Source organism: Rhamphochromis longiceps, linkage group LG16 (assembly GCF_057381845.1).
Source record: "Rhamphochromis longiceps isolate RC_006_pf linkage group LG16, R_longiceps_female_GT1.1, whole genome shotgun sequence".
In the NCBI taxonomy this organism is placed as follows: domain Eukaryota; kingdom Metazoa; phylum Chordata; class Actinopteri; order Cichliformes; family Cichlidae; genus Rhamphochromis; species Rhamphochromis longiceps.
The window spans coordinates 36,560,731-36,579,203 of NC_140572.1; the positions used below are offsets into that span (position 1 = coordinate 36,560,731).

At 43.0% G+C, this 18,473-nt stretch overlaps 2 protein-coding genes across 3 annotated transcripts; both read right to left on the bottom strand.

Moving 5' to 3' along the window:
- twist2 lies at positions 1-5,318 on the bottom strand. Of its 2 annotated transcripts, none has more exons than XM_085385058.1 (2): positions 4,738-5,318; positions 1-2,841 (listed from the first exon to the last, which is right to left on the bottom strand). In XM_085385058.1, the coding sequence occupies exons 1-2, from the start codon at positions 5,147-5,149 to the stop codon at positions 2,834-2,836; spliced, it is 420 nt and encodes a 139-aa protein (XP_085241184.1). In that variant the 5' UTR covers positions 5,150-5,318; the 3' UTR covers positions 1-2,833. The 2 variants fall into 2 exon arrangements, with proteins under 2 accessions (XP_085241184.1, XP_085241183.1); XM_085385057.1 differs by having other exon boundaries at positions 26-2,841; positions 4,622-5,315.
- An 11,758-nt stretch (positions 5,319-17,076) lies between these two features.
- LOC146651600 (pancreas transcription factor 1 subunit alpha) lies at positions 17,077-17,954 on the bottom strand. The gene has a single exon (XM_085384528.1). It carries the CDS (start codon positions 17,674-17,676, stop codon positions 17,077-17,079), a length of 600 nt encoding a protein of 199 aa, XP_085240654.1. The 5' UTR covers positions 17,677-17,954.
- Positions 17,955-18,473: the final 519 nt, after the last annotated feature.

An 18,473-nucleotide genomic window follows, 5' to 3' on the forward strand; every position in this document is an offset into this window, starting at 1 on the left:
TTGCTTTGTTAGTGAAGATGTCCATAATGTCAGCACCGGTTCATATAAACACAGAAAGAAACGCCTGCAGTTTCATTTTTATTTGTTTTATGACAGATGGAGGATCTTTATGTGGCTTGTTTGCAGCTTTTGTTGTGTTTGCATGAAGCATTTTTCTCCTCTAGTGAGGCCAGTGTATGCATAAAATACTGAATAATAAAGAGCTGTCTTGCTCAAAGTAGTTTAATTTCTTAGCAAGAATACCTTTTTAATCACCCGTTTCATCAGTCTTAACTTGATAAAGTAAACCTTCACAACAGGGGAACCAAAGAGAAAAATCAGATATGGCTCAAAACTTTGAGGCATATTTGAAGCCTGACTAATGCTTTGTGTATTCCCTCAGTGGCAGCCTACACAGCTGACTTCCAGCCTTGCCAGCAAACACATACAAACAAATACACACACACACACACACACACACACACACACACACACACACACACACACACACACACACACACACACACACACAGAGAGAGAGAGAGTTGAGCCAACATCACCCTTCAAAGTGGTAAAAGGTTAACCTTTGATTTTTTTTCTTTACTTAACCAGACGAACACACAATACCGTTTGAGGCACACAGAGTGTAAACCTTTACTTTATTCCGTTTTTTAGTGCAAATTAAAGTTTTGTAGCTTTTTCCGTCTGATTTTACGGGAAACATCTGGATCTCTCGCACCACTGGAGCGGTGGCCCCGGGTGATTCTGTGCTGCTCAGCTGTGAGGGCCTGGGATAATGAGCAGGTATCAAACGGGCTCCTATGGATAAGCCGGCCTTGGTAGGAAGGGCTGCACAACAACGTCCAAGACCACCATGCCAAAAGTGACTGCACACTGTGGCGTCTGTTCATATTTTTTTTGAAACATTGTGAAAGATTTAGAAAAGGATTCTGGCTATTATTGCTTAAACTCTTAGAGATTAATTAGTTAGAGCTCACAGGAATATGCGCTTGTTATTATACAGAAACTCCAGTGAGTGTGTTTTGGCTGCCATGCGGCTCAGGTATAGCATGTGTAAATTCACCACATTTACAATGGCCTGATCCTTACCCTTCATGCAGGGAGGGTCGTGCCATTCCTCGAGCAGTAAGACTGGGACTGGTCACACCGTCTTTATCATATAAACCAATCTATTTTAAAAGGTTGAAATAAATATAGGTCACTCTCGGTTTCTAAGTGATGGAAAGCTCTTGATTTTCAAAATAAAAGAGGCTCCCTGCTGCACAGACTCCTCACACTGTAAAACAGTAAAAGTGTTTGACGGCAGAGTGCCGCATTACCATATTCACAAACCTACAGGAGGATAAAGCCACGGTGGCTGCAGGTGGCTCCTAATTGAGGCCGCGTTCAAAGACCATTAAGAAAAAATCAGACTCAGCATCACTCATGTAGAGGGTTAAATATTTAGTAACACAAGTATTTTATAAGACCAGCTCAGTGAAGATCGCTGATTCTTTATACAGCTTTTCACCGGAGAAGCCGGCGGTTCAGTGCGGGAAAAAGTAATTTGAAAGTGCTGTATTTAAACCAGGGGGCAGGCGTTTGTTTTACTGGTTGATAAAATTAGGCTACCCAGTTATTCCAGCAGCAGACCCACAGTGCACTGTACACAGCTGAAATAGCCACAAAGAGTCAGCCATCCATTTACACTAACAGCCCCACGTTAACAATGAGGTCCTTTTAGTGTTTAGATTGCATCTAACCACGTCTGGGAAAACGACATGTAAACAGTTTGGATGTATTGACTGAGCGGAGATTCAAAGGAATTTCTTCAGTCATTTAGGAGGGGTCTTTGGGGTTTTTTTTTTCATACTACAGGCAGAGTTATTGTCCTTATCTGCGGTTTTTTGGGGGCTCCCTGCTCGTTAGGAAGCACAAAGGCATCGCCATTTGAAATGATTACTCGTTATTTAAGCGTACAAACATTTTATATGACCCAGTTTGAAACTGGCTCGAGTTTCCTGCACTGTTAATGAAGCTGTATTATTTTATGGTCTGTTTTTTTTCTCGGTGTTTTCTTTCCATAACAAGAGGAGGGGCACGTTCTCACACCCAGCGGAGAAAGAGGGAAAGAATGTGGTTTACATGGGAGCCGTATTCTTTTACGCCCATCTAAAAAATTGGCTAAATTTTTTTTTAAATTTTATATTTATTTCTTTGATGTATTTTTTATTTGAATTTAATCAGCAGAACTACATGTTCTAGCCTAAAATATATAACTCGAATAAAAAAAAACCGGAACGTATTTCTTTCAAAAAATACGTGTTTTAATAAATAAGCAAAACAAACCAAAGAAAATGTACACTGGACTGAGTTTGGATGGAGACTTGCTAAAGAAAGTCGATGAACTAAATCCATGCAGCGAAAAAAAAATCTAAATTGCATTGGTCCCTTTACAGGCTATAGGCGTACTTACACAAGTATTTACAAAATGCATTTATTTATATATATTTATAATTTGGTTTAGTCTTTAAAAAACAAAACAAAACACAAAAATATATTTACTTCTAAAAACGATTAAAGGATGGCTTTGGTGGAATACAGGCCGTGAATCCGAGCTATTCGCTGTAACATCTTTTAGGCCTACACACATCACAGGGCTCTGGCTCTTTTCCTGCTTCCCCCGCTCTCTCTTCCACAAACTGCTCCGGACGATCAGAAGCAGTGCGATGGGTCGACATCCACACTCACTCCCAGAGAGTTTGTAGTTGTGGCTCGCATTACGTCTTTGCGCCATGCCTTTGAGGTCCATGGGTTCTTCAATAATCCCTGTGGTCTTCATACTTTGTAGAAGTTAACAGTCTGCAAAAGAAACAGGGAGAAAGAAATGTGGGGGAGATGTTATTGATCAGGAGGGATCACGTGTGTGGAAAGTGACAGGCTATCTATCGGCTCTGGCTTTTCGGGGGGAGGACATCTGGCGTATTTTACGCATGTAAGGGCTCAATTAGCACGTGCGAACTAATGAATGAATCAATTATTAGCCACGGAGCTGAGTAAAACCACATGGAGGCAGGGAAGCAGCGTGGTTTTGAATGCGAATGTACTTCCACAGCTGCTTTTATTCTGGGCTTCGGTTTTAAAGCACCTGAGTAAATTCGGCGTTAGTGGACAAGCCTGAAACAATAAAATCCAATTCCTCGGAGCAAAGTTAAGCCCCGAGTTATTATTGAAATAAATCACGCGGCTCACCAAGGTCGCAGTTTGTTTTGAAAGGCCCCGCAGTGTGTCCACAGCCCGGTGTGAATTATTCATTTTGCTGCTAAATTAAAAAATGTTTGTTGTTACTTTTCATTCCAACTATATTTTGGATAAACCTGAAGCCCGAGAGAAACCCCAGCGCCGGTTTAACTCTGCCTTTTTAACGCTATCAAGCCACACGTCGGAATATTTTGAATCTAGCCAGCATGTCGCGGATGCGCCTTCAAATTTAAAGCAAATCACGGTGAAGAGCCTGATATCAGATTCAGAGGAGCTCCGAGGAGCAGTCAGGACCGGACAGGCTTCGATCTTCACATCGGGCCCTGAGCCCTGTCGGATATTTAAAGGAAGGTTACAGCGACTAAAACAAGACGCATTCCTGATTACTGACATCACTAATAGAGTCACTGTTACTCCCTCTTTAATACCCCTTTGCTAAAATAAAAATAAAAAGCTCAAATTAAAAGTAAAACCTCCAAAACAGTGCCATCTGTCCCAGCTGCAGGTCAGCTGTAGAGTAACCAGTCCACCAGATCAGGGAGCAAAGCAAGCCCGAAGAAAGTAACGAGCCTGCGTGTTAATGCGGGCTCTGTTTTTGTTGTCTTGCACTGGCCTGAACTTCCCCGTCCAGCCGCAGGAGCTGCCCATTCCTGCGGTCTCCACACAGGAAGGCGCTCTGTTGTGGATATAAATTACCCGTAGTGGCACTACAGCTGCGTCTTGGCCCTTTAAAAAAAAAGAAAAACTAGGGTCCTTATAAGAGGGACTACAAAAGTTAAAAAAAAACTAAAAAAAAAACACTTAATTTTTTGGCAATAAATAGAAGAGAGCAGCAGATGTGGCACCTACTTAATGCCTGCATGTAAACAAGTTCCGCAACTATTATTTGTATTCATTCCTCCGCCTAATCCTTCAAATAAACACGAGCCCATTTTTCACATCCCTCTGCTTCACTCAAGTCTCGGAACATCAAATTGATATCATGGATTATTCTGTCCCCGAGAGTTTGCGCGCGGACAGGCAGGGTTTAAAAGATGCTGCGGCCTCGTGCTTAAAGTTTGAACATTTAAAAAAAGGGATGGGGACACGTTTGACGCACTGGATGCCTGTCACCTACACATCTGGCTACAGTTTCCCTCCAGACACGTGGTCAAGTCGTCACCTGATAACGACTCTTTTTTTTAAGTAAAGTTCAAAGTGAAAATAAACAGAATTTGGGGGATGACTCCCATAATGCGCTTCATAACCGTTTTACCATAAGGCGTTATATCTGCCTACAGCGGCGCCTTTACAAACGAGCCCTTCATCGTTATTACTTCTTTTTCCTGCTGTAAACACTGACATCATCGACTTTTTTCTTTCCGGGCTTCGTGCTACCCACCGCTTTGGCATTGGAAGTGACGGTCTGTGGGTGCTAGTGAGATGCTGACATAGACCAAGCGCCCTCCATCCTCCACACAGAGAACGCATAACTGAGTCTTTCGTGCGCTACGTAACTGCAACTGGACATCTTGCTGTCCATCTCGTCGCTCTGCAGCACCTGACAGAGAAAGTCGATGTATCTGGAGGCCAGCTTCAGCGTCTGTATCTTGCTGAGTTTGTCCGACGGCAGTGTGGGGATAATTTTGCGCAAAGACGCAAAGGCCTCGTTCAGAGACTGAGTCCGTTGCCTCTCCCGGACGTTGGCCAGGACCCGCTGGTTCTGCAGCTCCTCGAACGACTGAGTGCTGCTCGGACTCGGCTTCTTCCCCCGTTTCACCGGACCCGGGCTGCTGCCGCTGCTGTCGTCGCTGGACTTTTTGCTGTGCCTCCTCTTTCTCGCGAAGCTTTTCTGCTGTCTGTCCAGCTCCTCCTCGCTGGTCACCAGACTATCCACAGGGGAAACCGGAGAACTGGAGCCCTCTTCCATTTCTTTCTTGAAGAAATGCAGAGATAGAGAGGAAAACACGCTGTCCACCTTTGAAGCCGTGGTTACAAAAATTGTATAGATATCCTTGAAGCTGAGGGGAATAATTTCGAGATGGGTCTCTGCGCGTCTTACTTTGGAAGGAACTATGGTCAAAGTGGCGGTTGGCACGATTCTCCTCGTGCAGGAAGTTTTTTCCTTACAATATTTTTGGAAACGGTATCCCGGCGTCAGATGCTAAATAGGTTTAAGAGTGGAAGGGGAGGGGTTTTGACGTGCGGAGGGGGAGCTAGTGTGCGCCTTGGTGTTCAGCAAGCGGGAGGGACCAGTCATGGTTTCGTGTATCATAGAAGACTTAAACAAGACTCGTATTTACTGTCAGAGGCCAGGGATGACCGACTTACTCTGCTCTTATTTTCTTTTCCCTTTTTAGCATCGGTGGTCCCTAGAAGGAAAAAAAAGTACAGTTTCTTTACGTGGAAGAAAATTACGTTCACTATTTTTACTGAGATGATGAAATGACTCATAATTTAACAAAAAATAATTTAATAAAAAAGAAAAAAATTGTCTCGTTCTTCTTGGAATATTTGCAATGATATTTTTGACATATATCTATAGTTAGTTTACATCTTAAAGTTAAAGTTTAATAATAATAATGATAATAACAATAACAGTCTTTCCTCATAAAAATATTTTCCAGATTTCTTAAAAGGTCGCTGGATTTGAATTAAAGTAAAACATGAGCCAGAGCCTTTAGGGTCAATAAAACTATCAAATTAACTGCAGTATAAAATCCATTTGTTCTTGGAGAGTGAAGGCTTTGTGCCACAGTCGCTCCCTGCGAGGCCTTTTACAGCCACACAAACCTTCCGTGTACCGTAAAAACAGAGTTTTAACGCCAGTGTAAAGTATGCGCACCGCGGAGGGCGATTTACGCACAGACTCGTCGGACCGGTGGAAATATATCCGCTTGATATTTAATCGAATCAAGTCTGTGCGCACTCGCAGCTCCTATAATGTGGAAGTCAAACAGGAAGGAGGCTTAAACTAACCATCGAGCTCTCCGGTTTCTGCCGATACCTCCAATGAACGGTTTTCCATGCGTTTTGTCAGCGGCCCACCTCTTCATCTGTCACGTCGTGTTTTCCCTACACAGAGCGGCGCACAGGTGGCTCATATTATAGAGCTGAATTTATCCACTGCCAAAATCTCAGTTTGTCCAAATCAGCTGACTGTGACCTCTGGAGATTTCTTTAACTTCTTTGTTATCAGTTTCTGACTGGAGAGCATTTCAGCTCCCATAAAGCACCAAAATATAACCAGTTATTTTATTGTTATTGAAAAAAGAGATCGGACAAAAAATATGACAGTCGGATGAAATAAGATGTTCTATTTCAATCAAATGCATTTTATTCGACTCTTGGGGATAAAGCCGACTTTCACTTAGTTACAGGAAATTGGACTAATATTAGTAATAAGACTGTGTTGAAGATAAAACAAAACATTTCCTAATGAAGATTAATGAACGAGAGCGTGTATATTTTACTTTTTTGCAGCAGGGGCTATATTTATAACCGGTATTGCATGATGTTCATGTATTTATTAAAGAAACAGAAATTTAACTGCTAATGTAAAGCCAACGAAAATCAAACTGGTCCAAGAATGACATCATTAACAAGCAATTTAGCTAATTTACACACACACACACACACACACACACACACACACACACACACACACACACACACACACACACACACACACACACACACACAAAGTGTGAAAATAATCACGTTACAGCAGCTCGACTGTTAGGCGTGTTAATAAAAACAGAATGTAATGATTTGCCCATTATTTAAGATTTATATTAATTGAAATAGTACAAAGGCAACATAAAATATCAGAACTGAAAATATTTATTGTTCTGTGTTAAATTACATGCTCGGTTTGAATTTGATGGCAGTGGCACGAGGAGCCGTGAAGTTTCAAGTATGAAGTAAGCAAACGTTAAACTCCTGAGAACTTGGTGTTGCTTATGCGAACCGAGTGTGCTTTGTGTTTTAGGCGTCACCGGTAACGGTTAGTGTCACTCTACTTTTACGTAGTGCCAGATGCATTAATTCAGACCGTGGCATGCCCCGGGCTAGGTCCAAGTGTGGTTTCACATTTTACTGGCCTCCTTCATACAGCTTCTACACGAAGAAGGAAATGTTTCAAACATGCAAATATGAAAGCAATGCTCGAATATGCACAAGAGCAAGTATGAAAGAGGGAACATGCACCTGAAGGAGCGTGCACAAAATTGCACACACTTTCCCCCAATTATGACCTCTGACCTTCTGCTCCCTTGCTGGGCTGCAAGAGGCCCCTGGGAGAAGGGTTGACTTGCAAAGTATGAGACTGATCCTGTGCAGTGACTATGAGGTAGGCTTCTCAACCACACACACACACACACACACACACACACACACACACACACACACACACACACACACACACACACACACACACACACACACACACAAACTTCACAAAAAGAAGAAGAATGGGACCTTAGCTGACACTTTTCCACCCACTGTGTGCTCTAGGCAATGCTAAGCAAGTGCCCACTCAAAAGTCAAGCAAAGCTTGCAAAAACACTTTTCACACTAACAGAGTAAAAATAATTCAGCTAATCAAAAAACCTTTAACTTGATGTGCTGCTGAGGTAGTTTAGTTACCATGTGTTGTTTCTTTATTCATAATTCAAATACATCTCACCCAGTGTTCAATGACATCGAGAGAGGCTGTTGGCTCTTGGAAGATAAAAACACAGCCAAATACTGTAAAATGAAGTGAGACAGGGGGGAGAGAGAGGGATGACTTGCCTCTCAGATCAAAGGTGAGCTTGGGCCGTAACTCAGCGTAGCAGGATGACGTACTTCTGTCTCGTCTGACACCTTTAAGACCAGCTCCACATGAGCCGAGGGCAAGGCCTTAATAAGCGCAGAGCCTTTCTGCTGTCACTGCAGCAAGAAATGCATCCCTGCTGCATGCACCGCCTCATAAACAGAAAAGGACAGAGATGAGGAGTGAGAGTGAGAGGTGTTGAGAGACAAAAAGCAGTTTCAAAAGAAAAAGAAAGAAAAGAGATGAAATGGCAAACAAAGAGGCCAAATGTACGGACGTGTGATGATTCACAGAAGACTTTGATCTGACGTGGAGGGTCACGGATGTGTGAGGAAAGTCAGGAAAGAGATGATTTGTTAGAGGCTGCGATGAGTGAAGTTTTGCTGTGTGTCTGACAGATTTGGTTACCTTTGACTTCACCACTATCCCGCCATCCCCAGACACTCGTGAAGTCTCACCCCAAATGATCTTGGAAAGAGGAACTAGCTTTGGCCTGCATGCAAAGTCGTGTACAGTCTACATTATCACCTGATTACGGCATGCATCAGTGCATCCACATTTGCCTTTTTATATGTGCACTTAACATGTGCGGATCTGCGCGTGCGGGTGTGCCAGAAAGTGATTCAAGATGAACCAGAGATCAGCAGAGGAAGGCCCAGCTGCTTTTCATTGCACAGAGTACGGTGTCTATTACCAGGAGTGCAATCGCTTTTAAAGCTACTTGTAGCACCACTGCTTCCACTGGAGGAATCCTTTACATATCTATACAGGAATCCAACCCTGCGACTTGAACCAGCCACAAAGCACCTAACGACAAGGAATTTTCTCCGAACAGGCTGTGAAGACCACAAGCAAAAAGAAGAGTACAACATTTCCAAAAGGTCAGTGCTATCTATTGACAAAAAGAACATGAGTGATCACCGCTGATTAGTATTGGAACAAAACAGAAAACAAATGTTAGCCATCTCTGCCGCTGCTGTTTTGTAAAAGCGTGTCTGTTTCCAGAGTTTGAGAAAAAAAAACATGAATGTCTGTTTTATTGCACAGTTCTCTTCCAGTAAGTTGTGAAAATATGACTCACAAGTCAGCTCCGAATAAGAACTCGCGCGTCATACTTACTCAAAGTCCTTATTTAAGGTCGAATGAATGCAAATACTTCAAAAGGCCGATAGCATCAAGGAGAGAAAATTACACATCGCTGCCTTTCCTGCTAAAACATTTCTTTAGGGATACATTGTCCCAAACGTGCAATCGCAGGCTTGCGTTTCTTTGAAAGCACGAGACTGCCACTTGTTTCTAATAAGAGCCCGTATTTAGCAGAGGCCTCCACAGTGAATGAAACAACAGGTAATATCAATGAGTGGTACATATTGGACTATAAAACCATAGGGTCACCTGCACTCACAGAGCGAGTCCTCAGTAACGCCCAGAACCCATTCATTCATACATCCACACTGCACCATTCCTCGGCCCCGGGGCTGATGACAAGGTGTTTCTGAAATCGCATTAGGGGCCCTTTCATAAAGGTTTCACTGGGGAGTGTGTAACAGCTTGAAGCATTTAGACTTTGTTTAATACGATGCAGACTCGCTGCTCGATGCTTTGTCTTCTGGGTGGAAAGGGGCCCGGGATGCCAGAGACCCCCACTGTTAGAGTTTGCTTTGATATCTGGAGGTGGAAGGGGAAATAGAGCAGAATAACCCCTGTCCTACACAGACACAAATACACGCCTATACGTATACACACCATCAGCCCACACCCACACCAAAACCTGTGCACGCAGTACCTGACTCTGCCTGGCTGCCCTGCAGAATTATGGCCATCCGATGAAAAAGCCAAGCTTTGAAGTGCAGCTTTCAGCGGCTTTACACCCTATGGGAGAGCTGCCTTAAGAAAAGAAATCATGATCTATAGTCACATGGTGCATGCTGTATCTGTTAGGTAAGGTACCCTGGTTCCAAAACGCTGTCAGTCAAAATTAAGCTGAGAAATATAAATAATTTAAAAATAAAATAGATTTTCACAGATGCTTTTTGTCTAAAGTGACTCGCATTTTTCTCCATGCAGGCAAGAGGATAGATTTGTGGTTCGGTGTGTGGTTTGAGGACTCGGCTAGTTGTTGAACCCAGTGATTAATGGCTGACCTGCTCTACCACCTGAGCTTTGTATTTATATATGTATACACAGATTGGTTGTGGGAGGGGGGCTCAGATGGATAGGCTGTTTATTTGATCAGTTTTGTCCAATAAGAGAACGCTCTTGGCACAAAGTAACGGTTGCATTTGAGTTGAGTGTGGCTGAACTTAGGGAGTTCAGCCACACTCAACTCAAATGCAACTCATTGACTTGACAGTTACAAAAAACAGAGTTGCCAGAGCAATTATGTTGGCCATAACACAATTATATTCATTATGCATGTACAACTTCCAGAATCTAAACTTTAACCAGGCCAGAGAGAAGGGAAAGGGGGTGGGTCGCGGTGATCAGGTCAGAGTAAATTTGCTGAACAAATGACAGAAAGGCCGTGCACTCGGGTGATGATGGGGCAGCCTCCTGCACAAATAACGTAGAATAATTAGAGCTGCACTTGTGACCCTAGTGCCAAGGTTAGCACGATGGTTGGCCCAAGTTTGCAGTGCGATGTGTCAGCCAGCTGGGCTAGGCTACAGTGAGTTTTGGGGGAGGCAGTGCATTAAGGTTGGGCAAACAGTGTTGTTTGATCTGCTGATTGGGCTAGGACAAGCTGGGTGGATGTCAACACGAGGGTGGCGTTTACAGCCTGCTGCCGCTCAGTGTCACCTGTGTGACCAACGCTCTGCATTACAGCTGATCCTCAAGGACAATAAATCTTTTACATGTGACCAAAGCTAATGCAGAATTCCTACAGCTCATCTTTATCTGCCTTTTCATTCGTATTTCACAGATAAATCTGACAGCAGGGGCAAGCAGGCCTGCCCTCAGGGTCCTTCTGCATCAGCCAGAGGGATGCTTGAGTGATTAAAAAGTGATTGTCAAAAGTGGAATAGTTCACTGGCTGTGTGAAATGTAATGATCGGCTGTTAGATGGACTAGTGTGCCCCCCCTCCCCGTTCAGGGCCCTTGAATTCGGGCCCCTGGGACACATTGTAAAGATGACACCACATTTTCCTTCACGCACTCTGAGGATGAAAGCGCTGAAGCATGAAGGGCAGGACTGTGAAGAGGAGCTGTAATGAGGAAAGCAGGTGAGGTATTTAGCCAAAGTTTCACAGCTATTAAAGTGCCAACACACTGGACCCTCACGGTGCTGGTGCTTCCGAGGCATCAGCATTTAGAGACAGACGGATGTTTGGCTTATAGAAGTTGTTGATGGTGGAGTAATAGGGTGGGATTACATTAGCGGGTTTTAAATTAGCAGAATAACCCAGATGTTCTTAGATGTCATATTTATTTATTTATATCAAACTGAACGCTTTTGTTTTACTTTCTCTATCTTAGCTCACAGAAAACGTACGTTATTACGGTTGGTGCTCATATTGTAGGGACTGTAAGTCACAAAGTAGGCGTGCTCTGAAACATACCCTGCTTTATCCTACTGGATACTCATAGCATGAATTGAACATCATGTTATGTTTACTTAAACTTGAAACTAGCGATTGAGATCGTAAGCATATCACGAAAACGTCTCCTGAGGCCATGAAACAAGAGACCCGAGGGTTATTTTCCCAAAGACCTCTTACCACTACAAGAGTCCCCCCGCTGTCCATCTCTTACATACAGTCTATGGTTCCTCATCTAAGTAACACGTGTGGTTATTTTTACACCGTATTACGTCTATTCTACCTTCTTTTTCTGCTAGAGTTTCATTAGTAAAATGGGAACAGCTGACCAGGATATGTCTTTGAGCAACTGCTTTCTTTCATCTGAGCAATATCTAAAATTACAAACATCCCATGTCAGAGTGATGCAGAAAGAATTACTCCTAGGCTGGATGATTGCAACTGCTTATTATGAGGCTGTTTTAAAAGCTTCCTGAAATCCTGAGTTAATACAAAACACGTCAGATACTGTCAGGAGCTAGAAAGAGTGCCCTACTAAAATCTTTCTCCTCACATCATAACTTGAAGACCTCGTAGTAACATGTTATCCCAGTAGAGCCTGCGGGCTTATTAGTGGTTCCTTGTTTCTGAAAGTAGGATGGGAGGCAGAGGCTCTCCTGTGGACCCAGCTCCCAGTTTGGATTTAGGAGACAGGCGCCCTCTCTACTTTTAAGATTAGGCTTCAAAGGTTCCTGAGTGATAACTCTTATAGACAAAAGTATTATGTTACAACTCTTAGTCTTTGAATTCTGGTGATTTTCAGTCCCATTGCCACATGTGCATAAAGTCAAGCACCTGGCTAGGCAGCGCGCCTTTACAAGCATTAGTGAAAGAAGGGGTTGTTTTAAGCAGCTCGCTGAATTGGAGTGTGGCACCATAATAGCATGCCACCATTACAATAAGTCACTTTATGAAATTTCTTCCCTTCTAGATAGATCAACTGTAAGTCATACTATTGCAAAGTCAAAGGGTTTAAGGACCACAAAACCTCAGCCACAAAGTGGCAGAGCACATATTGTTACAGAGTTATCAAGTGCTGAGCCACATGATGCTTAAAAGTCTCCTGCTGACTCAATAACTGCACAGATCCAAACCTCTGACATTAACATCAGCACAGAAAACTGTGCCGCAGGAGCTTCGTGGGATTGTTTTTTCATGACCGAGGAGCTTCTGTAGGAGTAACATGTGGGCTGCTCACCAGTTTTGTGTATAAGCCTTGGACCAGGTGACCCTGAACCACCCATTAGTTAGGCTGCAATAGGCTCCAACTGCGAGGGAACTTCCCATCATGCACTGAGCGCTTTTTCTCCACTTCCATCTTTTCACTCCCCGTGTGTGATTGTTGGAGCATTCCCTCTAATATTAAACAGTAATTAATACAAAAAGAAATAAAAAAGGACAGGGAAAAAGGAATGCTCCTAAAGCAAATAAAAATCTAAACATTTCAAGACAGAAGCTTGACATTTATGTCTTTATGTGATGTATAAAGTCATCCCCAAGCCTGACTCAGTGCATGCTATAGCTTACTTTCCCCCCTCTTTCCACTTCTTTCAAAATGAGACGTCCAAGCTGTTGTTGCAGGAAAGAATTTCTTTTATGTTGTTGTTTTTTTGTATAAATTTTGATCTACGTTTTTAGCTACATGTAAAGTACGATTGACTGTATGTCAAACAATCCTGAATTGGATAAACAAGTAAGAAAACGGATGGATGTCAAACAAAAAGGCCACTTTCAGAACGTGTCCGTCTTTTCTGTTCTCCCTGATTTGTGACCTTTGGACAGAGCTGTTGCAGAGCGTCTTTCACACAAACACCTGCATTATTCCAGCAGGATGTGATGTACTGATTGTATTTACAAGCGCACAACCCAGACTCCACAGTTACACTAACATGATAAACACACCTGCCGGCTGATGGCAGAATGGCCTCACAGTGTTTGTCAGTGTAAGACTGCCGGATGTTTAATCAATAAACTACCTCAGTGCAAAAAAGAGAAGATGTCCGATCCAGCCCACAGAGTGGAAGAATGTTACTCATTCTGGCCACTAAAATTTTCCGCTTGGCTGAATCATATCTCATCCGAATGGTATTCTGAGCTGTTTTTGATGATCTCCAAGTGCAATCATTTGAAAATGCAGCACGGCGTCACTTAATGGGGATAAGCCAGATCCTTATGTATTTTGAAGAAAGTTCATAAATAACGACACAAAGTGAGAATTTCACATTTTAACAAAACAAGCTCAGATTCTTCATTGTGGCTGTCACACAGTGTTTAGTTTATTTTATAAAGATTTTTAAGCTCTTAAAGAGACATAATTATCATTATTTAATGATATTTCTACAGATAATATTATCCCACTTATGCTTGTTTAATTTATATGGAAGATTGTTTGTATTCATCTGATTTAATTTGGCACACATTTCATCTGTTTTTAATATGCACTGTATAACTTTTTAGTGCTTTTAGTCCTTTTTATCTCAATATTTAGGTTACAGTGGAACCTTGGAGATGATGTCACTGAAGACAAAATGTGAAAAAATAAAGTAAAACACACACAGGACACCAAAAAGGGGAAAGAATTAGTTAACTAATACCACTAGAGGGACCCAGGGGTCACCGAACAGCAGAGTGGTAACAAAGGTGACTTATCAGTACGACTACAAAAGGTCACGGGCTCATTTATACTCTTCTTCTCTGTTTTATCGAATCTTGTTCTTCACAGGCAAATATTCAAGGCTTTTGGGTGCATTTGCATTGTCCAGCAGGTGCACCGCACACAAATGCGACTCACATGACTCGTGTAACACTGGAACACTTCCCTAACAGAATAAGCTATCGAGCAGGACGGTTTCTCTGACGCGGCATTATTTATGCTCCACACATCTCGTTCCATGCACAGAGAAGTGCCGTGAATGACGTTTCCACGTGAAGGTTTGAATCTCACCGGTCTAACAGAACAACTGGGGACTTCATTTTAATTGACTGTGACCAAAATTCCCACAACAGAAATTCAGCTACACATCATCCATAAGCTGTCATAACCGGGCTGCTTTGTAATGGTTTCCTATGGGCTCCATTACTGGCACTAGAATTGCCTGAGCAAAAGAAAAATGGGTGTGTTGTTGACTCCCTTCGCCTGTTTTACACATCTAACTACACCTGGAGCGGCATCTGCGGACTGCTGAGAGGAAAGCCGAGCACCATCATTACATGGTGTGCTACAGCCTGATAATGGGGCCATAATGCTGCACTGTAAGACAGAAAGGGTTGGCTGTGTGCTGGACCAAAGCAAAGCTCATCTGTTGGACAGTGAAGTAAGAATTACAAATTTGATTGGGGTTAACACCCAACCAGCATGTCAGTTTCAAGGCTGCTTGTCTGGCCCTGCTCAGTTTGCACTTGTGTTGCAGTGTGTGTCAAAATGACTGTCAGGACCCGGGGTTTCCCAGCAGACCATTACCCTGTAATGACATCAGCGATGTTATTCTCGTTGTCTTTGAAAGGTTTTAATGTTCAGGCTTGAACTGTGCATGAAGGCCGCAGTGGAAAATGTAGGTAATGTGTTGCCTTTAAGTAGAGATCAGTGTCACATCTACACAAAATTGCTCCACTGATGGGGCTGCACTTGTCTGGAAAGAAAGAATACACATTTACACAGGATGGAGTAACTTAAAATGCACAGAAAGCCTGAAAATCACTGCATTCTCCAAGCTGCAAACAATTACATGATGATATTTTCCACGAGTGTTTTTGTCATAAATAAGAAATAATTACAAATAAATAAACACAACAGATGACAGATGACAACCGGCCTTATTGCCATGTTTGGAAACAGCACCTGACACGCTACAGCACGCCGCACCGATCTGCTTCTCACGCCCATCGTCTCATTTACATGATCAAGGCTCTTTTTAACACATCAGCTCGCAGCCTAATGAGCCAGAGTCCAGAAAACACTTCAGCACCGTGTGCAGAAGTATGAGTCCTTTACAAGTCCATTCAGTCTCGTGCCAGTGTGCCTCTCTGTGGCAACAATGACGACCCTCTTTCTCGTCTTTGCCCCAAAAACAATGGCTCTCAATTACCAGTCAATAACAAATTAGAATTTTAAAAGCTTCCAAGAACAAAGTAGTGGATAAGACTAAGAAAGCCTGAGGTGTGTGACCTGGTGAGAAGTCTGCAGATGTCTGTCGGCACACTCTCTCCTGCTGGCTGGCTGTCTGTTCTTGACATGCAGTGAGAGGAGAAGGAGGAAAAAAAGTCTGAACCACCTCCTCGCTGAAGCCTGTACGCTCAGGGTGCCCCGTGTTCCTCCGTTAATCCCACTTTATCCAAGAGAGGCGGGCTGTCAGGTCTGGGAAGGGCAGAAAGAGACAAAAGCAGGACAAACACATAAGTTTTGTTACATTTTAATGACTGTTTAACAAGTCCTGGTCTGGCCTAACCCCCACAAAAGAGGCTTCAGAGACGATCGTCACAGAATTAAGTGAAAGGGGGGCAAAGGAATACAACTACTTGAGTTAAGATTACATGAGGCTCATTTAAGAGCAAATGCCCCAAGGAAACACACCTGGGGATAAAGGTCTGTGCTAAACACACAGAAAGTTGCTTATAATGACATTTCCTTTATGGGATTACTGTGAACGACTATTAGAAAACTACTACATTAAGAGCCCAGTGAAAAACTGAAAGGGGATCTTTTCACTGTGCATTGTATAAAAGAGGCCATATTACAATATATTCTAATAAAAATGAACTCAATCTTTATAAAGAAGTTCTGATGTTTTTATAAGCTCCTTGAGGCGACTGTTGCTGTGATTTTGTGCTATAAATAAATATAGTAAAACTGACTTGAATTGAACCAGGTCTGTTTCTTTCATGTAAAAGTGAATTGAATGTAAAATAAATGTTTTAAAAAAACAGGCTTTTGTCACAGTTTAGCATATCAGTTATATGATGAACGATTAATGAACGGCTTCCTAATGATACATGCCATTTTCCTCTGTTTTAATTAGTTATTTTTTGTTTGAATTATAAATTAAATAATGATAATAATAATAATAAATACTGTATTAGGACTCTGTAGGATTTAAGTAAATTTCATCCAGTTCCAACGTGGGAAATTTGATTAAATCGAAATATATCTCAAACCAAAAACGATGAGTTTGTGAGGTAGGGGGGCTTTCTCTATGTGGTGTCGTTGTATGTAAACATCATTTAGCATTATGTCTAAATATAAAATCATCATAATAAAATGTATAACTCGATCTAACTTTGATTTACTTTTACTTGGACAGGTTGTCATTTATAAACCAAACTGACCCTGGTTAGATTTACCATGTGGAAATATTACATATTATTATTACAATTATTATTATTATTATTAGTAGTAGTAGTAGTAGTATTAGTAGTAGCTTCTCTGCTGGCTGGATCTGAATCGTTATAAATGACACCATCGTGAGCTTAAGGAGCACTCAGCCCACCGCTTGTGTTCCAGATGGCGTTGGTTTGATTCTTGTAGCCGCTCTTCATGCACTCGTCCACATAGGATTTGGGGTCGCAGCCGGACATCAGGATCTCTCTCAGCAGGGCGATGTAAGCTATGGCCAGTCTCAGGGTGTCAATCTTCGACAGCCGCTTTTCGTAGGGAAACGTCGGCACGTGGCAGCGAAGCTCCTCGAAGGCAGAATTGATGCTGAGCATCCTCTTCCTCTCCCGGATGTTGGCGGCATGCCGCTGCACCTTGTATGGCTGATGAGGTGCTAACGTCCGCGCACTGAGCTTGGTCACATCCAGAGACTCTTCGGTGGGGGAGCTCTCTCCCCCAGGACAGACGCCAGGGCCTGGAGACTGAAGGTCGAGATCGGTGAAGGTCAGCTGTGCGTCCGGGAACACGGACTGACAGCCGAACGAGGACCAGGGTGAGAGCTGGCCAGTGGCTGCTGTGCAGTCCAGCAGGAAGGTGTCCAGTTGGCTCTGAAACGGGAAGTTCTGGTCCATCTGCCCCCATAATGCAAAGTCTGCCGTGCCATCCTGGTCGAAGTCAAAGAGTAGGTCCTCCATACTTTAAAACGATATTTTCCTGTCAGGGAAAATAAACTGTGCAGGGGTGATGGACAAAGTCCCTACAGAGGAAAACAGACGTCTGATAACTACCTGCCTGCCTGCTCAAATCTGTTGTGTGGTAGCTTCATGGGCACATCTCCTGGATTAAATACTTCACGGCCTTCATACTTCCCGGCGGGTCGCCCTGACCAATTCTAAAGGCTGAAAGAGAGCTCTCAAGAACTCCTTACCCCTCTTTGTACGGCCATCATTGCTGTAAAACAAATTACAGAGGGATCAGTGGATCTCCAACTGACAAAAAGCGGAGAAAACACGTGTCTAATTATAAACTTCCCCTGAAGTAGGTCCGCTAATATTGAGAACGACACTCAGTGTTTAGCAGTGACTGGAGGACTTGTTTAGAGCATTGTGGCGCAGCAGGCCGCGCAAACCCGGCAACCTCTGAATGAGACTGTTTTACCTTTAAAAGCTCAGCTGACAACAAACGTCGCTGTCAGAAACACATGAGAGCTCTTTGTCACCGCAGAATGTAACGAGATGTAACGAGAGGGGCGCCTTTTCTGTTTGGCCTCGGGTTTATTGCGCGTTTTTACGCACTGAGCTTAGATCCCAGCGAGACGAAAAATATTCCAACGGTATCACCGCAACTCGTCTCACATAATTTGGGTCCAGCAGCCACATTAATAGGTTTGTAATTTGTAAACGATATGACTGACAAACCGTGGAGAGGAGGCACGCTGTAATTACGCCGGGGTTAATCAAATACGCGGGTTCTTTCTTCGAGGTTGGATGAA

Coding starts and splice junctions, on each gene's coding strand:
- LOC146651600 (XM_085384528.1), bottom strand. CDS start 17,676: ATGGAGGACCTACTCTTTGACTTCGACCAGGATGGCACGGCAGACTTT.
- twist2 (XM_085385057.1), bottom strand. CDS start 5,149: ATGGAAGAGGGCTCCAGTTCTCCGGTTTCCCCTGTGGATAGTCTGGTG.